The sequence below is a fragment of the Stegastes partitus genome, unplaced genomic scaffold (genome assembly GCF_000690725.1).
Source record: "Stegastes partitus isolate 25-593 unplaced genomic scaffold, Stegastes_partitus-1.0.2 Scaffold41, whole genome shotgun sequence".
Taxonomy (NCBI): domain Eukaryota; kingdom Metazoa; phylum Chordata; class Actinopteri; family Pomacentridae; genus Stegastes; species Stegastes partitus.
The window spans coordinates 996811-1024130 of NW_007577772.1; the positions used below are offsets into that span (position 1 = coordinate 996811).

General features: G+C 40.3%; 1 protein-coding gene across 2 annotated transcripts in view; it reads left to right on the top strand.

The window, feature by feature from the left end:
* The window catches only part of znf609b (zinc finger protein 609b), a 77281-nt gene that overhangs the window by 11009 nt on the left and 38952 nt on the right, over nucleotides 1-27320 (top strand). For both annotated transcript variants that reach the window (XM_008304675.1, XM_008304683.1), the window contains exon 2: nucleotides 12382-13268. In XM_008304675.1, the coding sequence (XP_008302897.1) occupies nucleotides 12510-13268 (759 nt within the window). In that variant the 5' untranslated portion in view covers nucleotides 12382-12509. The remainder of the gene's footprint in view (nucleotides 1-12381; nucleotides 13269-27320) is intronic.

Genomic DNA, 27320 nt, shown 5'->3' on the forward strand with positions numbered 1-27320 from the left:
TATTTGAGGTTAATGGTTGTCCATGCCCTTTCTCTAGTTAGACATTCACATGGCAACACTACAACTGTCCATGGTACAAACAGTAGTGCAGTATATTAGTCACTCAGCAGTGGCCTGCTGTCTTCTCATAGTTAGACTTGTGACTCTCCACTGGAGCAGTTACACCAGTGGCACTTTTGTTGCTTTATTACAGATTTCTGCAGCTCATTTATCTTCAGTGTAGTAGGTTAATAGAAAATTCCATATGGATTAAACTAGTTTAATTTCTGTGTAGATACCATTAGCTTGACTGAATGCCCTGTGTACAGAACAGTATTTTAGTTTTCAGTAAGAATTTGTTGGAATCCTGCCTGGCAAGCTGCCCGTGCAGGAATGCATGTAATAAACAGTCCACAAAAGACTGTAGGGGAGAAAAAAAAGCAGTGTCTTTATCTCATTCTGTTATGCACGTACACACACACACACACACACACACACTCAGAGCAATGTTAGTCAAGAGAATGTCTGCTCTTTAGCCTCAGGCCTTGTCCTTTCACAACTCTTCCTTCTCCCTCGTTTGTCAGTCAGTATTGAAGTTAATAAAACAAGCCTTTTTTACCCACCATATTTATTTAGTTCTTTCTGACTTCACATTCTGGTTTGAGAAAAGAAAACTTAAAATACAATATCGACTGCTGGGGAAGGCGCGTTCCACATCGGCCATTTGAAATTATAACAATTTGCAGCTAGTTCAGTTTTTCGCAGTGTCTCTCACCAAGATGTGCATTCCCCATCTGAATTTATCTGCTGCTTTTCTAAATTTAGTAAGAATCCACAATGACATACAAAAACATGTCAAGCAAAGTTTTAATTTCTTCTGAGATTTGCCTTCTTGTTCGCACACTTTCTCTCTTGTGTACCGTCTTCATCTCTTTTTAAAATAACGTTCCCACCCTTAGTTTCAGCTAGAAAGCAAATGCTTTGATTTATGCGAAGGGAGAGAAACATCATTCCTGAACCAAAACAAATGTAATTTCTGACACTTGTTACAAACAACTACCATTTTATAATGTCTCTAGCTGCCTTTTTAATGCTCCTGCTGTGCTGGCATTCATGTGTAAATTGTGTGGAGTGGGCGGTTAGCATATAGCCTCCAAGTACTGCACTGTACTTCCAAGCACTCCACTTGCCTGTTGTAGCAATGTGTCATACAATGAAGTTATTTTTGTCGTTGCCCCACCCGCATGGGATTTTTGGGTTTTAGGAAGAAATTAAGGCTCTTTGGACAACTTGAATATAAATGCACCTTTTATATGACATTCTGCTTGGGAGGGAATCGGAACATAAAACATCGGTGGTATCTTCACATTAGTTACCAGTCTAGATTTGAAGCCTGACTTGAGTCGTGTTAACTGGTGGCAGTGAGGCGTGACGGTCACGCTGATAATTCTTTAATGAGGAAGAGCTTGAGCCTGTCGCGTTTACTGACCACCGCCAACCCCTAACCCCCTGCTGATTCCTTTAGCTGATAAAATCAAACATCCTTGTAAACCGACTCAAAGTCTGGGTTGTTTATTTTAAACAGCTCAGCGACTCACGTTTGAGGACCATCCCAGGAAAAAGCCAATGAGGTGCTGAAGAGGAAATGCCCATTAAAGCAAGATGATCATATCCTAAAGTGTCAGAGTGAACGAGTGTCTGTGTGCTTACCGAGAAATAATATTAAGTTACATGGGCTACACCAATTGATAAATAGTATTATAGTGTCCAAGTGGGGATTTTTTTTAATCAATTTGCCCAACAGCCCTGTTGAGAAATCACTGTAATATTTCTGCAGTAGTGTTTTCTACACAGTTCATGCATTTCTGCACTGAGCTCTTGAGTGGTTAAGTAACAAATAAGTAATAAGCCCAACTAATACTCTTCCAGTTCTACTTATTTGACAATAGAAAACCTTTTTCCATCACAGTTAAACATAAGGTACATGATCTGCCGTTCACCACCTCCTGCAGACTTCTTTAAAAATAGACTCACCTCTTTCAAATAGCTGCAAATGAGCTCGTTTGCAATATTTATAAGAACAGAAAAGAAAAGGCCTTGATCAGCCCCAATCCTGTGGTTCGGAAAATTGCTCGTCTCTAAAATTTCACAGAAGTCGCTGTTTAGTAAATGAATGACGAAACACATCAGAGTCTAAGTAACCTTTATTTAAAGTATTTACATCACAATCACAGAGGACATGAGCAGCGGCAGTCACTCAGGAAGCTGCTGCCACTTCATGTCTCGTTGCTATTTTCGTTGCCTTTGTTTTGGATATCCAAACTTTTGAACCGTCATGTCATGTTGATCTTTTGAGGTCTTTTGTGACAAGATGCCAGAAGTTTGCAAGTCGTTTTTTATTGTGCGAACCTCCGCTTGTCATGTATTTACACTATTTTGACAGCAAAGTAAGACACACAGCCAAGACCAGACATTAAGTTGAATACAGCAATGCAGGTTTTATTTATACTAACACCGAATATCTGGCTGTGGAGGTGGAGGGAGGTGTAGCTGTCAACACTAAAGTCAACACTAAGCACTTCAAGAGCTCCCTTATCTCCACTGGTACTTTTCCTGCCTTTGAATAATTTAGTTTCATGGTTAATGGGGAGGTTCCTTTGCTTTGTTTTCTAGTTTCACAGCCGACTTTCCAACCGTTTTCATCCGTGGGTGCAGTTATGTCTGTTTAACGTTGGTATTTGCAGCTTGTTCTATTGTTAGCACATGTTCTTGTGCAACTTTTCTCGTTGAAAAATCACACCATGCCACAGGACAAATATTCAATGTAAGGTTTACCTTCCTTTATATTGTTACTATGCAGGTTTTGGTTATGTACTATCAAGCTGCTGTAACTTGCCAGCAGTCTGTCTGTAACCAAACTAGTTTAATCTTGATAAGACTACAAGAGCTGTGGACAGGAATTTCATAATCACTGCTGGATTATCTTAAACCCCTTATAGAAAGCAGACCATTCTGGGCCAGTTTAACTACCTCCTCATCAACCATAACTCTCGTATTACCACTGAGGTCATTACTTCGTCCCTTCTGTCCTCATTATCAGAACAAGTCTGTTGCTATATATGTTGTTGCATTGTTATGCAGATGACACCAGCTTGTACTTGAATGGCTTCAGCAAGTGTTTAAAGGCTCAAAACTGTCTATAGCTGAATAGAACTAATAGAATTCAATCATTTCTACTAAAGCAATGTTGCTATTAAATAGGGCTGGATCCGAATAGCCGACTATTTGTTCGCTGTGCTGGAATGGGAATATCATCACGGAAACGGTGCAGTGACCGCTAACCTAAACACCTAAACTGGTCTTAGTAGCCAAATGCTGCCTGTGCCTCCTGCCCACTTCCAGCCTGTTGGAGCCTTCGCGCATCCTCCCACCCCCATCAGAACGAATACCCACCTGCCACCAACACGCGCCACCCCAAAATATTCGGGATATTCGTCTGTAATTGGGGCCGAATATCCGGAGAACAGAAATTGCTATTCGTACCAGCCCTACTATTAAACAAGGCAGCATGTCAGAGGGTTATAGTATTATATTTTATTATATTATTACCCTTCGTTCTTATCTCTCTCCTTGGCTCTGTAGTCTTTATAGCTCTCAGACAGCTAATAAACAACCTCAAGTTGTAACATGAACTGTGCAAACATTCTAAGGTTGTTCCATTAAAGATCTACTATAGCAAAAAGTAATACACATTTTGGTTGAGTATGTGCATCTCTAAGTTCATTTTACAGGACTTTTCATTTGCATCTTATTCATTCAGCGTGAGTTTTAGTAGTAAGTAGTCACAAATTTTTAATGAAAATAGAGTGCTGCTGTCAGGTAGGTACAGCAGTGCAACACATTCGCTGCAGTTCTTCGCACCGTGCAGCTGTTGGTACGAAGCAGGAACAACCAGAGGAACATGAGCGTAAATGTGCCTTATTAGTATTTCACCACGCTCCAACATATAGATGGATGTAATAATGATGTATTAATTAAAATTCATTACAGATATCAGCTTAATGTCCCTCCGCTGAGAGATTGAGCATGCACTCAGTCAGCCTCCTTTACAACTGACCACAAATGCAAACAAGTGTGCCACAGTAGATGCTGCTGCTGTTACTACATCAGCTTGCATTGAGACAGAGTGCCTCAATTATAGAATGAAGAGAGCAGAGATAATTAGAAGTGTTTTGAGAATCTTGGTGGCTGGCTTTTGTAATTCAGAAATCATGGCGGAGTGGAATGGCTCCGCATGTTAATGGAGCTGCTCTTGTTTCTGCTAGAGTCCTCTTTGAGCACAGGAAAAATCAATCTGGCACCTTGTCAGTGTTTTAAGATTGGGTCTTCCTTACACTCTGGCCAGTGTGTGAGCGTTCTTTTCATCCTCTGCATCTGCCGTTGCCGCAGACAAGCCGCAATTTGATTATTTATTTGTACTCCTGGGTGAATCTAATTCCCAATTGGTCACCACTATTTAGGCTCGACAGTTTTGATTGTGTTTTCCTCCCTACAAATATTGGGGAATAATGTTGAGACTGTGCACAAAGTGAAGTTCTTTCCAAAAGTATTTCACCAGTAGTTTGTGACAGGCAGAAAAATGTCATTTACTGGGGCAAGCGTTTCCATTATCAGATGACAGTAAATGCACTTGATGTAGCTTTGATTCATGTGAGGCGAATGTTTGTTTACTTCGAAGAGTTCAGCTCCAATATTTATCTCAATTTGATTGCAATTCATACAGAGCTGCCTTCATCTGTCAGCTACTTAAACCTTGGGTGCAAGTCTTTATTCTTTCTTTTAATCTATTGATATCACTATCAAAGGAGGAGTAACTTTTTATGAGTTTGACTCACACAAAGTAATGTAGTCTGCAGACTAATCTGTCATGCTGTTTTTATGGTTTTAAATGGCGGCTTCTCTAGTGCTGGGTGATCATCTCAAAAAATGCTTTGTTTAAGTATACAGCATAATTGCAGTCGCTTCCACTAGCACTGGACGAGTAGCTCTTTGTGTAGCCTTCAGCTGAATTTGTTGGCAGTTACCATTTCCTCGCTATTAGACATGCAATTTCAAGATGTCATCGAGCTCCATCCCCCACATTTTCCTCATTAATGCAGCTATCTGCAGTAAAAAGTGGATTTCTGCACTGCAAGAACAATACGTTTTTATAATGATCACGCGTTGAGACATTTAGTTAGTGGTATTACATAGACAATTACAGTCATTTAAAAAGTTTGCACTGTTGTAAAACATTGATTGGACGATAATTAATTCCTTGGAACTACATGTAAATTGTGGTGAAAGTGAACCATGAAGCTAATTCTTGCCACTAACAGGCAGGATGTGATGTTTTGCACTGATTTCAGATGGCGGTTGATAACTTGGAGCATGTGCACACAGGTTACACAAAGCAAAGTTCTTCATAAAGTCAGTTTGTAATCAGAATGGTTGTATCTGTAAAACTGGCTATTGTTAAGGACTTGGCATGTATTGCTTTTTTTTTTTTTTTTTTAAACCTTAATTAGCATTAGATTAGGTGGTTAAATAAAAACACACTGGTATTGATGAATGTAGAGCATATTAGAAATATGACAGCACTTGTTATTAAATCACGGATATAATGAGGTCACATGTACTGATTATGTTTAACATCCAGTAGATGTATAGGTAGTACATACACGCACATTTTTGCGCTGTTAATATAGGGAAAGGCACAAAACAAGCTTGATTTAAATAGAGCTTTTATCTGGTGTAATAGAGGATAATGATGAAGGCCAAATGAAATAGTGTTGAGACTCTACCCTGAGATAAATGTGACATTTTTGCTTGTGCAAGACCACAAAGGATCTGTTAGTGTCTGAAGGAGGTACTTTTTTTTTTTTTACCGAACTACTTGAACCTGTGCAGATGTCAGCATAACCTCAGACTGTGTGGGCTGCTACTAGGTGTCCTCTTCAAAGCCAAAATGGATGCTATGTAAATATGTTTGTGGCTACCTATGTCTGTACAATTTGTCTTTAACACAAAGTACAACAGGCCAAGTGGCTCGTCATCGTCTTGCTTGGATGCCGCCATTTTGATTCCATTCCTAGCCCATGTGGACGATGTGCAGAAAAATCCTTTTTTTTTTTTGTTTTTTTTTTTTTAAACAATTTGCTGTGATTTCAGTAGAGATTTTATTGGGAATGGTCATTTCTGCATTTGTTTCCCACTGGAAAAAAAAAAAAGTCTTAAAATGATGATATGATATTTGCCACGGTTTGTGCCAAACAAGCAGCATTCCCTTACGTGTGGAGAGTATGATTTATAGGCTGGAGCATCTCTGGAGCACCACAATGCTTCATCTGAAATGGTTTGTTGTGACACATTTTACCATTATCAAAAAATTGCAGCTCCCGCGATTTGAACATTGCACGTGTCCTTATTGCAATTTCTATCATTTTTTGATCAATTGTTCAGCCCTACTTGAAAGTGGTATAATAAGAACGGATATGTATCTGTATCCACAGCTCTCTGCGGGCAACGTAATCCTGGCCTAATGCAGCAACATTTGAAAATGTATCTCTTCCTCTCTGTTTTGCCCTTTAGGCCATGAGCCCTTGTTTTTCACACCAACAACTGAGCTTTTCAAACACACACTGCAGCGTTCATAAATCTGGAAATGCTGCCCTTGCATTCTGTAAACAGTGTAATATGCCTGCTCTGACAGGGTTAGGTGCTGAGAGGGAGTAATGTCAAGAGGACAGTTTCCTGATGCCTGTAGCCCTTTCTGTGAACAACCATTTTGAATGTCAGCATAGTTGCTCATGTAATAGATGTATTTATTTAATATTGCTCGACACTGCAGCACCAGTCTGTGGAGCAGCACAGGAAATATTGTTAGCCCGGTTTGACACGTGGCATTTCTGAACTGTGATCAAATCCAATGACTCGAAAACCCCTCAGGTGCCCACACTGGTTGTTTTAACCCGTAAACTGCGTTGTCTGATTCGTCCACCTTTTTGTGTGGGTGCAGCACTTGATGTGACAGCGATGCAAAGTGCTGACAGTCGTGTTTCTTCACCTAACCCTCTTTACTGGAAAACTACCATGGAGAATGATAGCAGCTTGAGGCAGCGTTGTGTAAGAGCTTTGTCTTTTGCTGCATCACACCAGAGCTCGGATATTAAGACCTAATCAGCCAGAGAGCAATCTGCATATTTCACACTTCTCGGGGAACTGTTGGTTTGAGTCATATTGCTGCCAGTCCAAGAGATTCAGAAAGCTACTGCAGTCGAGAATTTTTTGGCAGTATAGAGTTTAAAGGAGTATCAGTTGATGAACAAAATGTATGAATTTGGTCTTCATGAAATGTAGGCCTCACTCATAACATCATCCTCCTCACGTGAGCTCCAATGAGCTCATCTTTGCTGAGGATAGTGACTTCCGGTCGTTGACATATTTACTGATAAAGATGCTGGCTGACCCGCAGACTCCTGATTCCCATCACCTGGATTGGCTGGGTGCATTTCTATTTTGGTAATCAGCTCAAGCACACAATCCAATTACATGGCAGTTACTGTGGGGCCCTCCAGATGGGGGACCTGCCTTCAAATGACCTGCAGAGAAAAAAGATGCTACACTTGGCACATTCAATCCAAGGTTGTTGGGTTTTTTTCCCCCACTGCCTTTTATTATTGTCAGTTGTTTTTTAATCTGCTTAACAGCTCATTGCATTGTATCTGAGTGATTTGTATTCCGAGGACTTTAAATTAAATAGACACACCACTGAGTGTTTTAATTCGGTGAGTGCATTCAGATCTTGTTCCTAAACAGCTGATTATGGGCAGTAAAAGAGGCCGAACATTTAGAGTATACTTGGAACAAGACAAACAAAAATCCATTCTTGTAATCGCCATAAAGGTCCATCTTGTTTGGAAAATGCTGCTTCTCAGAGGAACGACACGATGTCTGCTGAGTTTGTACAACTGAAACTCCACATTTTAATTACAGACTGTGGTTTTCTGTTAATCATCAGTAATGTAGGCAAAAAAATGAATTCGAAACACAACAACACAGTGACTCAATAGTGCTCATTTTGCCTGACCAAAGCCAATAAACACATATTCTCAATTTTTAAAGAAAATGAAATTGACAGAAAATACACAAACCTTCACTTCTGTCTTTTGGTTTGTTGTTGTAGTTATGTGTGAGGTGCTGACCCGGCCCCAGTGCTCCAGGAGATCCCTCACTGGTAAACCAGTCTGTGCCTGTTCGATGCACAGGGTCACCTCTTTGCAGCGCTTGTCTTTGAGATTTTAAAGGTGTCCTCAGTGAGCTGTGGTAAACGAGACTTTTCCTGCATCTCTGCAGGACTATTTACCTTTGGAGGAACATCTTTCAGCTCTTAATAAGATTTGGAGCCCTGGGAGCCGAGATGAGGCAATAATCATTATGACTGAGTGTATACCTCAATAAAAAATAAAACTATTATAGCATAGTGTAAGCTTTGCAATTTTAATTATACCAGAGAACACAACAAACAAACGCCTGCGCCTAGTGGCATGCTGGTTGTGTATACATATATATATGTTGTGAACACAGCAGCACTTAAAAATGCGCTTTTGAGATTTCTCTCACTGAAGCTAGTTTAGTTTTTATTGTGATAGTAGCGCACACAAAGATAGCCTCGGCCAAGATAAACACTGCTGTGAAATTTCCATGTCGACACATGCCCGATTTGAGGGAATATCTCATTCATGTCTTAGCAGAGGAGTTATTTTTCTATCTGTGCGAATCAAACGATAATTACCTGCTCTGCATTCTGATTTGAAACATATGTTGTTATCCATCAAAAGCTGTTATTTTTGCTGTGGAAAAGAAAAACAAAAAATCTGTTTTTAGACAATTGCCTGCATTCGAGCCCCTAAAAGTGCAGCCATGTTTTGCCTGCCAGTTAACAGTAGGATCACTTGTCGTATTTCCCATTTTGTGTGTTATTGTCCAGCTTTTTTTTGCACCTCTTCTGGATCTAAACCTCAGTCTGTCACGTTTAGACAATAGGTAGAAATGGTAAATGAGCCCTCAGTTTCAGAACCTTGTCTCTAATCTTTTATTTTATGCATAGATGGTGTCTCTAGCTGCCACATGTAAAGCAAACTACATTATGCCACATCTGATTTAGTGTTGTTCTATGCTAAATCAACCAGAAGTCACGATCCCCTTGTGTATTTTTCTGCACTTTCAAGGCAGAATCACCCTTACATGGCCTCTGATTGAACGCCGAATGAAACTGGATCTGTGAAAAAAGGAGAAAAAAAAAAAAAAAAGGACAAGCACTCTGGGAGTTGCACAGCCTGCATGCCTTTCGCTCAATGGGGCACTCGCTGGGACATTTCCTCAGTGGAGCTTTTTTAAAAGGGGCTTGCGCTGCAGTTCCAGCTAAGGGCAGTACAGTGGGTCAACTGCCGATAGAGTTACAACCTCTCTTTTGTTGAGGTGTTGGACAAATTAGACCTCACAACTGTTTACCCAGTCATACAGGGACAGCTGCATGTCTCCGCCCTCCAAAACCTGTCACCGACTGTTGTTCCATTGGGGAGCCATCTGTGTGGAATAAGCAGGCACAGTGATCAAATGATTGTTCAACAGTTTTACCTCTGTCACTGCTGCTGCTGGGGGGTGGAAGGAGGATATGAATGGCCCCTTAACTGAATAAGCATTATGTGATCCAGCTGCAATTCTGTACTGTTGTTCTAATGAGAGCTAAGTAATGGCACATGATAAAATTAGTGCTTTTCTGTCAGTGGGTAGGAGCAGCTTTAAAAACAAATAACAGCTAGATGTTTTATTTTACATCTCCTCGACTTTTATTTCCTGAGGAGGATAAAACTGGTTTAATGAACAGGGTCTGCTGCGTGTGTCATCACTGGATAAATCGGTGTAAAGACTTTTTCTTTGAGCTTTTCCATGATGAAAAGATTAATTTAATTGTACTGCTAATGATGCAGAAAATATACTGATATCTCCATTCGGGCTCTTTGGATGCTGCCATTGTTATTGGGGGAAGCTTTAGGATTTGACATGATAAGCCCATCAGGATGAAGCATATTTACACAAAGTCAGAGATTTGAAGTGAATTTGTAATGCTGTTAGTTTGTGGTTTAACATCTCTGCTAGTCGGAGAATTTAATATGAAAAACAAGGTGAGGCTTTTAACATTTTACGAAATAATGCAAATTACAGATGATTTTATTGAGTCAGTTTGGTTCCTTTATAGAACTGTCTTGATTAATGGTGTCTGGGAAGTTAATCATTTTAAAAGTTAAATGTCATTGGTTTAATTTGCCAATTAATTAATGGTACATTTCTTTTGTTTTTGCTGCCACAGTGTCGTGAGTTGCCTGTGGATTCTAATCAAAGCTACAGTTGCAATTAAACAAAATGCCTTGTATAGTATAATCTATGAATACTGATAGGAGTGTCTGCGAATCTCACAGATACTAGAAAATGTGAGATTCATTACTTGAGCTGCAGAACACAAACCACACCAAACACGCAGTGACTACTAATCCAAAAATAAGAATTTCCACAGACAATTTTGTTAAAAGAATCTCTCGAGGGCTCCGCTCTGTATTCTTTGGCTGTATTTTGTTAGTCGAGTCTCTGCAGCACAAAGAGAATCACCAGAATTCATGCCTGTTTGGAACAGTATTGATCTCATCACCCTTACCGCCTCTCCAGAGTCTTTTGTGCTCAGGCTTGCTTAGCCTTCACATTCTTTATAGCGCGGGGAGATGAGAGCTGCAGATGTAAGTGTTAATTATTTGCCTACATGCAGTGAGTTCTGAGGGGACTGTGAGCGCAAGATTTTCAGTAAACTCCTGGTACTGGTTCATCCTCCTATTTATTGCTGCCCAGCTTATGATACCAGTTTATTACACAGCTTTTGTGGGGTTGCAAGTTCTTTACTTGGGAATTAACATATTCATCATGTGCAGTTGATACCTTTTTTTTTCCCCCCCGCAGAACAGATGGATCCTTAAAGGTGGTGATTCTGTAGAACGATTTTTCTTTTTTTTAATATTTTGCTAGCTGATATATTTAGACAGTTGTCATGTGCCAGATTTATTGTTCATCTCGCTGCTTTGTCCTGTGCACAAGCGTGAACATGCACAGAACACACTGGAATAATGTTTTATGGATTGCCTTTTTTTTTTTAACCATCGACAGAGCCAAGGCTGTACACAAACATTTTTTTTTCATACAGAATGGACAGCTAGTGGACCATAAGGAGATATTCACTGAATATGACAAGAAGTGTATTGGATTAAAATGACGTTCTTCACCTTTAATGCTGTTGGCACCACACTAGCAACAGTGGCATGTACGGCATATGAGGAAAATGAAGCTATTTAATGCTGTGTGGTACACAGTAAGCTGAGACGAATACTGAAGAGTAATAATGGAACTAATGCAGCTGCACATTGTATTTAAATAGCATGTGTTATTCACAAGGGCACCTCAGTGTGCTTAACAATATAAAAAATAAAAAAGTTCCACTGCATAATTTCTATGTAGCATATAGCAAATTAAAGATGTTAGCGCGACCTCTTTTCACAGTCATCCACCCACGACTAAAACGCAAACGACAAATTGATGTTCACATTTTCCTGCAACTCGTAATGAGTTACTGTTGTATTTTAGCACGAAAAGATTCACTAATTTGCATGTGAAATATAAAAGGCTCTTCAGTGTCTATGTTGCTCTGCAGTTTGTCCAAAATTAGATGCAGCTGGGACCTCCGCAAGAATGTTGTATTTATTTGCTAAGAGATATGAAACACGATGACCTTTGGGCCATGGTGTGTAAGCAAACACAACAAACTGGTGTTCTCAGGAGACATACACTGGTTCATTCATGTATTTAAGCTCTTCTGTTAATGCAAGATTACCATTGTGCTCTTGAGTTGAAAAGGCACGGCTCCATAAACCACGCGGGGGTGTGTGAGGCCAGCTACTCCTTATTTATCAGCAGTGACACTATCAGCAGTTCCTTGTGAAAAGAGAGCCAGTCATTCAGAACAGTGGGGCCACCTTGGCTGTCAAAGCAGGATTTAGGCTACATTTCCCATGGTTGCCATGACGACTGTGGGAAGTGATTATGAAGAGAGGGTTTCAGAGCAGTGCTGTCACACCAGTGGGTATTACCATAGTGGTTTGCACAGTGATCATCAGAGAATTACTGGCTCGTGATCAAACGATTTTTTTTTGTGTTGTGTCCAATGAAATGCTATGTTCTGTGATGGCAGAGATGTAGCACTGTTATTTCTGTGTCTGACTTGTTAAGATTAATATATCTTCTTTTCTCATTTCTTTCTAGGACAAAATGTGGTTAAATGGGACAGGAACGAGTAGACGGTGAGGATTCTCTAACCCTTGTCCCCGAGTCCCAGCCGTGTAAGAGGGTGTCGGACCTCACTGAGGCAATCCTGGGCCGTTGGCACTAAAATGTCCCTAAGTGGTGGCACTGCAGGCGGGAAAGGTGTGGACTCTAATGCGGTGGACACTTATGACAGCGGGGATGAGTGGGATATCGGTGTTGGAAATCTGATTATTGACCTTGACGCTGACTTAGAGAAGGACAAACTTGAGATGTCTGGCACCAAGGACGGCATGGCGGCACCACCCAGTGCAGTGGCAGCATTGCCTGACAACATCAGGTTTGTTAGTCCAGTGTCTGGCTCTCAAGGCAAGGAAAGCAAATCCAAATACAAGCGCAGTAAGAACTCTAAAGACAATAGTAGCAAAGCTTCAGCTGGAGATGGGGGTAAAAAAGAAACTACAGGACGGACTCAAGGGGAGCCAACAGGCACAGCAGCAAGTGCGGCAGCTGCTGGCAACAATTCCACCTCTGGGAAGAACATGGAAAAAGGGGGCAAAGCCTCCAGAGGTGTTCTCGGTGGTAAAAAAGAGAAAGAAGGGGCGAGTGGGAAAAGTAAGAAGGACAAAACAGATGGCGCCCCAGTCGTGGCAATAGGTGTCGCAGAGAAGGATGTTGTGTCTCAAGCCCAAGTTGCTTTGGGGAATAGTCGTAATACGTCCTTTGAGAACACACAATCAACAGACTTGGCTGATGCCAATCAAATGGGGAATATTGCACTTGAACCTGTTGGGATAGTACCAGCACTGACCACAAAAACTGAACCGGAGGACGTGGAGAATGGTAATAGTGAATGCAAGACGTTAAAGAAGGTGAAAAATGAAAAGGTACGTTGTTTTCCATTTCACTCTCTTTTGATGTTGCATGGATGTGTTGGGTGTTATGTTACATGTTTACCGACTACTCTGGGAATATATGTGTTTGTCCACGGAAATTAATTAACTATTAATTCCTGGTTTTATTGGGGAGCTCCATTACTGTACCAATCAGTAGTATGTGTAAAGTCAACGAAAACTATTTACAGGTTTAAACAGATTTAATATTTTTATCAAAAAAGCAAATTATTTTGGTGAATGATCTCTTACAACAAACCCACCACATACATTGTTCTGTATGAAATGATCTAGTGTTGAATTGTGTCCTGAACGCTGTGTTTTAACCAGCCGTAGTTGCTGAATATGTGATAATGTGTTAGCAACGAAAATAGTCACCGCAGTTGTTAGTTTCTTTTTTGGAAGAAGCGTCTTTGAAACAATACTGGCTTTCATCAATTTAATTATCGTGGCATGAAGTAATACAATAGGCCCGAACACTGTAGGCCGCTTAATATCGTGCGTGTGATCGCCTGTTGCTGTTACAAGCAGGCTTGGAGAAGCTGTGCATTCCCTGAAGCAGTCTGACATGTGATGCATAAAAAAAGACCTACTGCTGTTTTCTCTTTTATTACCACACGATGAATAAGGGCACCCTTGACGAATATGATGCCGAGACCAGCTACAGGAAATGGCCCACACAGTGCTGATGTTCTTTTCCCTTTTTGACAGCAGCGGCTTGATCCGTTTTTAAAGGATGCATAATTGTGTTTGTATATTTAAAATTTCTTATGCCGTTTAAATTAAATTAATGCCAACCAACATCAGTTGCAATTATCCATGAAGGTGTTATGTATTTCACATGAGTCAGTAAAGCACTAATAGCAGGCTCGGATATATAATAGACACTGTCAGCCATATACATCACATTACGCCTGCGAAGTTAAGTAAATGTCACATCGTGTTCCACTTTTTTTTTTTCCTTCAAATAATTTCACTGCTGACATTGTCATACAAGAACAATATAAAGATCCGTGTAGCTATTCACCCACACTTATCTTGTTCACTCACAGAGTTGATCTATCACTGTGTCTATTGTATGCCTCATAGCAGCCTTTTCATGCTCTTGCGGTATAAAAGACAGCAGAGCAGGGAGGTGCTGAGGACTGTTTTTGTCTGTCATCGTGTTCCATTCTTAATCCCACAAGCCCCAGCAATGCCTGGTGGAGCAGTGTGTGGGGGAGGGAGCTGGTGCAAAGCACGCCTTCGTCGTTTTTCCTGCTGCTCTGAAAGTGGCGTGGGGGATGGGCTGCGAGGAAGCCTGTTTGATTCCTTAAATCCAGGACACCCAGTCATGAACACAAGCTGTACAGCCTCCTTGGGCTCACTGCTATGAAAGGAAATTTCAGGAAAGTCTTTGTAATCACAATGTATTTAGAATGAAAAGGCTTTTGAGGGAGAACCACATGAATTGGTTGACAGCACTGAATAAAAGGAGCGAGGTCACAACTGCTTTCAAATAGCTAGCTGGTGAAATGTATCCTTGAAAACATGATGGCGACAAAAAGGATGTGATTGCACTGCCGCGTACATCCATTTTGGCTTGAAAAGCAGTTTTTAGGTTAGCAACCCCAGTTAATGGAGGTGTAAAAAAAAAAAAAAACATCAAAAGTGCATTTACCATGAAAAAAAAATAACATCAAAACCAAACAAGGTGTGCATATACCATGTATTTATAAATGACACATAAACATAATCTGTCATTTGTACTGTGTAAGCCAGTTTGTCATGCCTCCTTCAACATGGAGAAACCAATATATCATGACATAATGAAAAGGGAAAGAGCAAGGTGAAGTGCAGCAGGGGCAAGAATGGATCAACCTGGTGTTGAAACCATTGAGGTTTATGATAGCTACTAATGCACATTTGAACAACCACAGCCTTGTTTTTTTTGGAAGAGGTAAAAGGAAAGATTAGGAAATTGAAACCTCAAAAAAAAAAGAGTGGTGATAAATACAGAACATCCCGCATGTAGTTTGCTTACTGGATCCAGATAGGGCTGCAGCTATTGGTTATGTTAGTAATCAAGTATCCTATCGATTAATCCTGAATATTTAAGTAAGTGCATAAGATCTTATTTTTCTTTAGTACGGAGAAACAAGTATAGATGAATATATAAGATAAAAAATGTAGAGTCTTATAAATTAATAGATATTTGATTCTCTTTTTCAAAAATCAACATTTTTATTCCTTGAATTGCACACCCCCGTAACTAAACCGAAGCCTTTGCAGAGTTCAGACAAGATATCAGCTCTCTGGGCAAAGTTAGAGGAGATCCAGAAGTATATTTTGACAGGCAGAATGACAGGCTGCCAAAATATCCTCCACAGTTACTTTGAGGACATCCGTTGAAATGTGGTGGGGATACAAAGAAATGGCACAACACGTGTGACAAAATATCTGACGTTAGCAGATGGATAATTAGACAGCGAGTTGACTGCGTTAGATCGGAGTGAATGAGGTTCGAGGGAAACTAGTCAAGCATTGTGTCAGACAAATCTGCCTTGTATTTAAGCTATTGCTGGTAGCTAAAGCGCAAAATTTGTGTCCGTGTAGCGACGATGTCTCAAAGGCAAGAATGGGAATGTTCAGCAGTGGTGTTTATATGCGCAACCAACGGCGCATGTATGAAACAAAGCATATAGTATAGTAATAACAACTACGTGTCCGTGGTGCCTGCAGCTGTCTGTTTGCGGGTCTGCAAGGGGCTATAATCAAGGCTTAGCACAGCTTCGGTTAACTAGCTTAGCTGTCTTTATGTTGCTTGTTGACAGAAGCTGAAGGTTGCTATACTTGACAAGTGACTTGCTTTCATCTCAGCTAGCAGTCGTGTTGAGATTCAGGTTGCTGTACTTAATAACTACAATAATAACCCGAAAATAAAGAAGAGTTAGAAAGTGCTTTGCTATAAAGTAAATGTCAGTGTAGAGAAATAATTTTAAAAAATCAAACTAAAAACTAAGATTGCAAACATGCAACTTGCACAAGATAAAATCGTTAAGTTAGGTTGAGACAGCGTTTTTATATAACTCATCGACAACAACAGCCGCTGCGCCAAAGTGCCCTCCAGTTAAACGGATTATGACTAGTGTTACAGAAGTAACCTAACAAGACTAAATATGGCAGCCAAGACCCTGAGGGTTATTTAAGGTGTTATTGTACTTAAGTAATTTACATATTAGTGATTAAACCCTACAGAAATGAATTTAAATACTACTTTACTTAAATATTATACATGTTAAAGCTCAGATCCTGCACCATTATTAATTACAGAAATTAGCTTAACTCATGTAATAATATAGCTACATAAATTGCAGAACCTGCCTAATGTAAATATTGTTGGTAAAACCCTGCAGTATTTAATGGAGACTAACCTGACTAATTTACCTCAAACTATTATGATTTCTTCTTTTAAATCTGCACTTTACCAGTCTTCATCTCAACAAGCAGCCATGTTTGTTTAGGATAAATGCTACGACCTGCAGTTCCATCTGCGGCCACTATGCAAAAGTGGCAACTCAGCGCTGTTGCAGTGGGTTTACAAGACGCCATGTAATGCATTGCTTGCTATAAGGAACCGCTGTTGTTAGCTAAAGTGTCAAACATGACATTAGATGGAGTTAGGTAGTAGTATTTATTGTACTTCACTTGCCCTTTAAACTGAAACTGTGCTGTGTCTGTAGTGGATTATCTTAGGCTGCTGCAGGAAAATGAGCTAAGTTTGGCAGCTATGTGGATGCCAGTTCTTCATTGTAGACAAAGCGGGTAGTACTCACTGTCTCCCTGATTGTTTTTTTTTTAATACTAATCTCACTCCCATCTCACTGTCAGGATCAGGGGATCACACTTACTCACTTAAAAGATCTTACACCCTCTTCACATTCCTCCTTCATTTCTTTCCTTTTTCCAGCGACGTGCACAGATTATATGAGGTAAAGTGGAATGTGTATACTTTGAGAGTATTTGAATTTCAAGTGATGCAGCAAAACAATATCTGAGGAAACAGTTGCTCTTGGGATACAGATCTGGAAATTTGTCACCCCAATTACTCTGCAAGAACTAGCATAGTGTAATCCAAGCATTAATCAGTGTGTGTCTTACTAGCAATCTCCTTCTCCATCGTCGAGGTGTAATAGCGTGGCTACATTGTCTGTGTCCTAAGTTAAAGCTCCCCAAAGCACTGGCTCTCAGATCCTGAATAAATCATCTCTACTTCCTTCGTACAAGTGCTAACCACCTCTGAGTGTGTCTCACTCTCCCACCTCTCATTATACAAATCTAGAGGAGTGAGGCATTCGTCAGCTTCCTCGATGTGCCACTGGCCTTGATAAATGGAGTAGCTCTCATGGAAAATTACATTGGCAATGTTACTTTGAAAAGCCGGGAGAGAAAGGAAAAGGCTGCACTTGAATGAAAGAGCACAGCCACCGCTCTGCATTGCTGCTGATGTCCAGCTCGGGGAGAGGAGGGATCTCATGAGAGCTAGCTTGAGTTCTTTCTATTTGCCTGTGCCTGACTGACTGTTGCTATTGTGTTACAGCTCTTTCCTTTTAAGTACTGCCAGGGATTTTAAAGGCTGTGGAACAGAAGAGAGACTGTGACTTATTTTAAGAAGGGGTGCAAATTACAACAAGAAGCTGGCTACTGTTAGATTACCTGTTTCTGTTCTGGTAAAGCAAATTCTGCGTAGATAAGCAGTGATTAAACAACAGGATTAAAGACATTTCATTTTCTTTCAAGTGTTCTTGTGTAGTAAGAAGCACTTGTAGGATTGGTCAAATATGGCAGATGCCGTTTACATCTGGCGCCAGCATGTGTCTCGAGCATTTAGATCTTAACTGAATTTGCACCCTTTGCAGACGTTGGTAATGTAAAAAGCTGTCAATCAAAAACTGGAAACCTGCGTCTGACCATTTCCACAACTGACAATTTGCGCTAGTTGGTGAGCAGTGCGGAGGTGAGAAAGGAGCCATGAATTAACTCGGTAGTTCTCTCTCTTTTTATTTTCTTCTATTTTTTCCCGAGCTATTTTTAATGTGCATAACTGAGTGCAGCACTACCAATGCCTTCCAGGAGCTGTAAACACTTTGATTTGCAATGTGGTCAGAAGGCGAATCTTACAAACAAGCTCTTTTTCAGCACAGCTCAAATCATGCACATATCAAGGAAGCCATTTTATCTGTGTTTCATTGTTGGGCCTTACAAATTGAACTCATTTGGCAAGTGTATGCAATGATACTTAAAAAAGATCAAATTTACATTCGACATAGTGATTACAGAACAGTTTGGTTTTATTGGCAGCCTGCTGGTAGTCTTGCATTTACAGCAGACTTGTAAACACAACACATTCATATGATCAATGTTTGAATCCAACAGAAAGTTTCACTGGGTGTAGCATGGTATTGAATTATCTCCCGCTCTGGTTCATTGTTGCTGTGATTTCTGCGTTGTTGCCTCTGCCTGTTTGAAGCATTCACCCTCAGGGAGTCCCGCACTACTACAGGAAGAAAACATTTGACACTAATTGTTTTCCACGTCTGCCATTAGCTGCTGCTTTCACAATAATATGAAATGCTTTGAGCTTGTAGGCAAAACATCAGACTACATAAAGCATCAAAGTCGCGGAAGTTGATAATGGACATGTTGACTGTTGAGTTCTTTTTAATTAGCAAGCAGGTGTTGGAGTGAATATAAAAACTATGATTGTGATAATATTAACACATTGGTTGCGTCTTTTATATTTTCATTAAATGTCTACGTCTGGAGGAAACACTTCTTTTTTGTGTGTGTGTGTGTGTGTGTGTGCAGCAGACTATGAAGCATACCATGCATACCGCACATCTTCAAGGTTTACTGTGTCCTATCCCCTCGCTGGCATGCCTGTGCAAATGAAAACAGCTTATACAATCAGTGTAAATCAAAATGGCTTATGCAGTCACATGATGGGAAAAGAATAAAAACAGATATTTTCAAATGTCACAATTCAATGGCAGTGATGAAGTGCTTCAGATGGGATACTTGACATTTTAACCTTAAAACCTCACGCAAATCGAGCTACTTTCAAACTGTAAATCCATATTTAGCACCGTACTGTTTGGATTTTTACCGTTTTCTGAAAGATGTAGACGAGTGGAGGCCTGTCACATTAACACAACCAGCAGCAGTTAATAGAGGATCGATGCTGAGATGCAAATAAGTTTGAATTGTTTCCATCTCGAGCTGCCATAAAACTTCCACGCAGCTTCCAAGATAAGTTGGCTCCCTCTTATCATTTGATACAAACCCAGGATTCTGCCAAGTTCCAGCAAATTTCAGTGTTTTTAACATCCAACTTGTTTTACACATTTTTGTTTTTGTCCTTGAAAATGAAAGGGATGAAGCACATTTACGTTTTGCACATCTGCACCTTGAGAAAAGAGTAAAAATGTACAAATAATCTGTTGCGTCGAATGAATTAACTTTTATGACACAATATAAAAGGTTTTATCTGAAAAACCTCCTCGCAGTAATTTCATTAGCCTGTTTCCATTACTATAAGCATCTACAGCCCGTGTCTACCTCAGGCACAGTCCAGTATTTTCTATGCTTCACTCAATTTCAGTATTACAGACCGTTCACATTCCTGTATAGACGACTCACCAGCCTTAATCCTAGAAAACTATATTAGAGAATTGTTACAGCATAAGCCACTGTTATACGAGATTCCTCAGCCCACACCAAACCGCAGATTCACATATTGAATTAGAAGAAGAATGCCGTGGCCCACAGAGTTTATAGTCTTGTTGCACAGGAAATCCTCGTCGAGAGGCACCGCAGGCTTTTTGTTTGGAAATATTTAATCCTGGAACCAGGTCTTTCCAGTCATAAACACTGCCTGTAGTCACCTTGACCTTAGTGAATGTTTAGCTTGATTTGCGTCCCATCTGTCCGCTTCCTGAAGGCTTTTGGGATTTGTTGTCGCTTTTGATATCGAGTATAAAGTAAGCTCGCTTTTACCGCAAGTGCAATCTGGAATAATGAAAAGTTTCAAAGAGTTGTGGTTGGAATGAGTGTGACTGTTCTTAGTGGTTTATGGATCACATTCTGCAATGAGAACCTCGTTGGCTTTTTCTCAACCTTTTGATGGTTTTCAGATTTTCTTTCAGCAAAACGCTCACTGAAAGGCAGTTTCTCTTTGGGTTATGTTCTCACATGCTTTTTTTATTGTTCTATTGATCCGGGGTCATGTATTACATCTCTATTGTAGATCCTTGGATTGTGTCAAGAAATTGTATAAGAAGAAATGTTTTTGTCAGAGCGGTTGTGTTTATGAACCATCACTGACAAAATTCCCAAAGCTAATCAAGGTGCATCTCAACTTGCAGATGCCATGCTGTGACTGTAAATGCCACATGGTTGCTTATTTTATTAGAATCGCTCAGTTATTCAAGGAGTTGTAGCACTCTGTGACTCCCACTCATGAGCATTTTCATTTGGTTTTCGTAGTCGTGACCTTAAAACCTGCCGTTACGTACTTTATAATAATGTTGAATCTTTTTTTCTACATAAATGCATTGACGAAAGGCAGGGTTTCATTTATTTTGATGTCTAATTTTTTTGATGGCTCGATTTTATTCATTTAGACGGTACGGAGTGTTCTTTCTTTCCCTTTCAGATGAATACAGAATACGAGTTTCAGAATCCAATTTGTACATTCTGTCAAAAGCTTGAGTTTCTTTTAACATCAGTGTCATTCCAGAAACTTGATTTAACCTTGCGTTTTATACAAAAACAAGGTAATATTACACTGTCATCCAGTGAAATACAACCTTAAATACTTCATTAACAATTAATGTGAAGGTTTGCTTGCAGGGAGACAAAACACGCCGGACTACTTTTGCGAAAAAAGCAATCACATATCTGTCAAACAAAGCCCCTGTCATGCTTTGTCTTTTCCTCCCTGTCTTTCTCTCTCCTAAGCTTTCCAGGAGGTGTGTTGTGCAGTGTCTGGATCAGCTTGCTATGAGGGAGGCATGTGTGGGGGGAAGGGAGCTAAGGCTTGTACAACTAATTCAGCTCATGAAAGACTTATGCAGCAAGAGCAGCTGTCTTCCATTGTCAGCCTGCAAATTTCCAGCGTGCCTCATTTCGCCTCTCAATGCGTGAGTAGCAAAGAGAGCCAGGGAGTGCAAGAAGAGAGAGAGAGAGAGAGAGGAAACCAAAATAAGACGGAAAAAACAAGCAGGGGAAAGAGGGAGGCAAATATCAAAACTTTCATTGCTCCGGCTGTAGGCCTAGATGTGTTTTTTCTATTTAAAACTGTGGTGGGTGTGTGGTTGGACCATGGTCTAATAATAAACCATGAACCTATTCAGACCCAGTGTGCAGTATGCAGACAGATAAAAAAAAAAAAGGGCTCTGCTGTGGTGAGAAGGGAGAGAGAGGGCATATGAGGGGTAAGGTGGGGGAGCGGGGTGGAGGTAAAGAACTGCCTGAGATTAGGAGAGGAGAGAGGGGGGAGGGTTGAACAGTGTTATGAATGGATAGAGTCTTTAACCCCCCAACACACTGAATAGTTTGTCACAGGCTGCTGCGGCTGTATGTGGAATGAGAGGAGCTGGCTGAGAGCTCTTGGATTCCTGAATCCTTGAGGCATGTGGTCTGATTAGCAGAACAAAACCCACACAGTGGGGAGGAGCAGACGTGGCTTTTTTTTCTCCCCCCCTCAACTGGAATTTTCTCCCAGCGAGGAAAGAGGTGGCTCAAAGTTTGTACTGACTTGCTACGGTTGTAAAAGAGTTTGCCGACTATGTTTGGGGATTTCTCACTTGTTTCTGAAAGGCTTTGTTTCTGCACAGCCTCCTTTGTTTTGGCCATGTGAAAAGAATTTTCTCCTCTTAATTCTTTGTTGGAGGCATCTCGACCCTTAAATGTAGATGTTTTGTGGTGCAGGTTGAAGAATTATTTTATCAATACCGAAACAGGTTTTAGCATGAAACGTTGATGAGAAAATATTTGTAGCCCAGGAGCTTAGCTGCTTGTGGAAGGTTTTTAGTTTAACAAAGAGGAAGTTAACAGCAAGGCAGTGTTTGAGCAAGAGTGATTATAGAGAGGATTACTTGCTTCTTGCCCTCCCCCCTTAATACTTCTCTAAAGGGATTGTTTGCAGCCAGTTTGGTAGAATGGAACAAGTTCAGGGAAATCGCTCACGTTTCTGCTGTGAAATTCTTCACTTCACCGCACCGCTCCTTGGTTCCTTGTCTCTGTGTAATTTTTCTGATTACAAAACGCAACATTCACCTGCTTGTTTTGTGCAGTGTAGTCAGTACTGTGTGTTGTTTTTTTCATGAGGAATCCAGTGAAATTGGAGATGTCCACAAAGGTCCTCTGAACACACGTTTGTCACGTCTAATCGACAGTTTGCTGTGAAAAGGTCAGCGTCCTGCAATTCCCAAACTTGACACCCTGTGAACTCGTCCGCTGGCCTCTAAGTTTCCAGCATTATTCATCTTTTGGTCAGTGAAATATCACCCGCTTCCAGAGAATTTATCCCCCACAGTTTGAAATTGAGCATGTAAAGGCACTGAAGACAAAGATGTACTCCAGTTGCTTATTTACCCATTTTCTTTCTTTCCGTTACCACAGCCCCCCTTTTTGTTTTTATTCTTTTAGCTTTAAATAAAGTGCTTTCTGACAGAACTTCTACCAGGCTGCCGGCTTAAGCCAACAGCCGGCTGCTGCAGAACATCTAGTCCAGACAGGATGATATACTCGATCTAGAGAGTAATGTAATTTTTTGCATACCAGAAGCCATTTGGATGGAAAAAACAGTTTGAATTCATTTCAATAAGCGTGTCGAGGCTTGCTGTATAGACTAGTCAGATTCTTAACACAGTTCTGCACACCAGCTCCCACTGTGTGATTATATATAATTGCCCTAAAAATACCACTCGACTGGTTGTATAGCCTTTTGGGAAAACAAGTATACACATTTGTGTGTGGCATGTTTTGACTGTTTCAGTTTTAAGCACTTGAGTTGTGGGTTCATTTCTACTTGGATTCTGCACAGAAGAAAAATCTATTGAAGGTGATTCATCCTCAGTGTTTTTTTTAAATAAGTTATTTGTTTCTGTGAAACCCAGAAGATTTGGACTGTAGCCACTGGTTTCATTCGTGCCTGAATAAAGCATTAGTGACGCAAGGTTCGAAGACAGTTTTACAAACCCTATTATTGCCTAACTTTATTAAAATAAGCAGAAGTTTTTTATTGCTTTGGCACAAGTTGTATGCCGTAAGAGTGTTTATCTTCTGGGTGTGTAAGATATTTATGTTCTTACAGCCGGCCTTTTTTAGTGTCAACTCCTGTTACACACAACTAGGCTTGTCATTTTACAGTCAGTTAAACCCTCACAGAGGTAGACAACTGAGCAAACACACATAATGGCTAATCCATTTTCTTATCTGTCAGATGGTGTTGTTTGGGGGTGTTAGTTTGTTGTTTTCTGGCTGAGGAGTTTCTCCTGGTTTATTCCTCTCGTTACATTTTGCTGGATGTCAAAAGGGCTGTCGGCCCGAAATAGAGCAGCAGTCAACATTTCAGCACGAGAAATTGGAGAAGCAAGTTAGATCATGTGCATGCCCTCCTCTGCGCTGCGTCTTGCCTAAGAGCCAAACTGAGAGGTCAGCCTCGAGAGCAAAGCTTTTATACGAGCTTTTCTCTAATCCCGTGACTGTCGTGCCCATTTGGAGCATAATTGAATATCATCTGTTTAAATTTAAATAACTGCTTCTTGTGTATTGTAAAATAACTTAACAATACAGAGATCTTCTGATTTCTCTGGTGAGGGCTGTGCATTAGAGCTCTGCTACGTTGTGCCTGTGCATGTGAGTGTGCATGCATGCTTCCAAGCTTGGAAGTACAGATCTGAGATGAAAGGATTTTCTTTCCCATTCTAATCCACACAGACAGCTAGGCCCTTGTGATTATTCCCGCCCCCTTCTCTCCACTCATCTCTTTGAATACTGGGCCTTTCTAATTCACCCTAAAAAGGGTTTCAAAAGGGGATTATACTGCTGATAGAAATTAAAGGGAGAACACGTCCGTCCTTTGGGACCAATGTCAAACATATGAGTTGACGGATTGCTTGCACTGTGCACAATAAAGGTCTGAATCTGAAACAGTTTGAACCGCTTTATAATTTGCAGTGCTTTTAAACTACAGATTTAATGTTTATATTATTATTTTTGTTATCAAGAGGTCATTAAATGTAAATGTTTACAAGCTGTTTTTAAAAAATCCTAAAGATATTTTTTCTGTGTAGAGTTTCTTGCTACAGAACTGTCTTTCTCAATTAGTGGAAAGGATGAACAATATGCAAAAAAACAAAAATAACAAAAAGAAATTGCAATGATTTTGACAGAAATCGCAAATGCGCTACGATTTTTTAGAATTGTTGTTCCACTGAAAAGCAATATATACATTTTTACTGCAGTCAATACCAAATGAGCGTGTGATTTGTAGGCTGAGGCATCTTTATTGCTCCATTTGAATAATGCACTTGGCCATATTGCGATTTCACATAATTGTTCAGCCCAATCTAGTGGATGCTCTGATATTCAAATTATGCAAATTTCCAGTTTTTAACAAAGAAATTATTGTTACCACTAAATCATGTAAAGTGACTTTTTTATTGACACCTTGAAAGAGTAGAGGAATTATTTTCCATTTTTACCCATATTTAACCACAAATTAGGATGTCACCAGGGTTTAACAGCAGGACATAATACATTCTTCATTAAATTTGAGTGGAAAAATATTGTCAAAACGCTCCGTTCAAGGCATATTCCTTTTGTTCAGCCGTATTTGCCTTGGATTTACTTATTTGGCAAAGCGTGAATCTCAGGAGGGTATTACACTGAAGCTGTTCATGTAGAACACGTTGGGGAAAGTGAACGTTTCAGAATGAGGTAAAGCATCTTGTGGCTCACTGACCCGGGCCTCAGTCCAACAACTTAACGCTTCATCACCACTGAATCCCTTAAATCCTCACCCCAATCTACTGCTCCCCACGAGAAAGGCATAAATAAATATACGATATATGCATTAAATGTACCAACACTGTTGGATTGTGCTGTTCCCCTGCCCTAACTGAAGTGTTGCTTTGCTGCCAAGTCCTTCCAAACTTGATGACATGGAACTATTTGACTTTGGCATCACGGACTCGGTCACTGTTTACATGACATTTTAAATTTATGTAGCTGGCAGAAGCTCTTTGACCAGGGCCAGGCTTGGCCTATGAAGGGGTGAGAGCATTAAAATAACAATATATAAAGAGTTATGATGAGGTTATTGTCAGCAGAACAACCAATTAAACCAGCTCCCCACTGCAGATGACTCAGCCAAACATTAACTTCAAAGTGCGCGTTCAGTTTGGGAAATGCTGAAAGCCAAACGAGAGTCGTAACAGACAGAGCCTGGCTCAATAGCAGACCCCCATCCAGTGTAAATTGGTTGGGGGACTGTAAAACATTTTATGGACTAAATGTTAAAAAATATTGAATTTGACACCCTTTACCTGAGCCATTTTGTACAACTTTGCCCCTTTTTATTCCACCTCTTTCTCCAGGAAATCAAGTCTTCTCAATACCGCAGACACACATTCCAGACTTTTGAACCCTGTGTCTTATAAATTATTTGTATGTGCATGATTTACTATATTAAAAACCTTAAATGCCATAAGTGATAAATGTAGGTTGTCCTCTGCTTATGCCTCTCTTCAAAAATTGGCCGTGTGCCAATGACTTTTATAGTCTCCAGTGTATGAGGGTTTGATTTTCTCATGCTGTTTCCTTTCCTTAAACAAGAGTAGCACATGCATCAAAGTCACCCCTGCCACAGCAGAGTCCTCTTATGAATGCTGATACGCTCACTAGAGACTGCATCAGTGTCCTTGAATACAGAAGCGTTGCATTATCTGCTGTAGGCAGAGAAACAGTCCCCTGTCAAAACGTTGTTCATCCTATCTCGCTGTGTTTTTGTCCCATCCTTGTTCAGGACCCATTTGGTCAGCAGTCCTGTCAGCTTTTTTTTTTATTATTTATTGCAGCTATGGTAAGGCTATGATGTGGGTAGTACTGCTGGAAATCATTAAATAACCATAAGTGTGCAAAGGAAAACATTTAAGAATCCAGGTGGATATTACTTTTTATGAGAATCACCATTGGCTGACACCTTTAGGAACTGTTATTCTTCCTGGGGTCAGGCCTCTCATTCATACCAAAAAGCATTTTATCATCCCCAATGCACACAAAAAAAAGAATGTCTTTGGACTGGGAGGAAACCAGAAACACCTGGAAGAAACCCATTCAAACAAAAGGAGAACATGCAAACTATGTCTGGTACCTGCCCTGTGTGCTTAAAGGGTTATTAGATTCAATATTACCAGAAGGTTAACACAGCAAAAATGTAAAAGGTTGAATATGACTCAACTTTATTGCAGCAATCCAATGCCACATACTCACTGGCACTCCTTGTGTTGGTTCATCAAGTATGTAGGCACACAGTCATGGTGGATTCATTTGCAGTATGAAGGCATAATTATTCTGTTTACACCCTTGCTGAATTGGATGTTAACGTGATTGTCACATGGGACTCACAGCTTCGTGGTGTTATTAACCTCTGAGCAGTGGTAAGATACAGTCATATTGCATTTCCTCAAAACATCTCCCTTTGTCAAGCTTCGACTGTGCAGTTGTGAAAGGCCAATAGAAAAGGCAGTATGTTTGGAAATCAGAAGCTCTTGTTCAAGTGTGGAGTTGGAATGTATTTCAATACTTGGTTAAGTTTAAGCACCAAGGCCAATTTGCAACATTGAGGAGAAGATTATGGTTTGGGTTAAAATATACACGTTTCAGTTGCTGTTTTTTAGTTCATGTTTTCTGTTGCTCCTTCTGTCTTTTTATGTGGCTGTTTGCTTTTGCGTACACTACAGAAATAGTTGGTTAACGGTTAAAAGAAGATCATGGTTT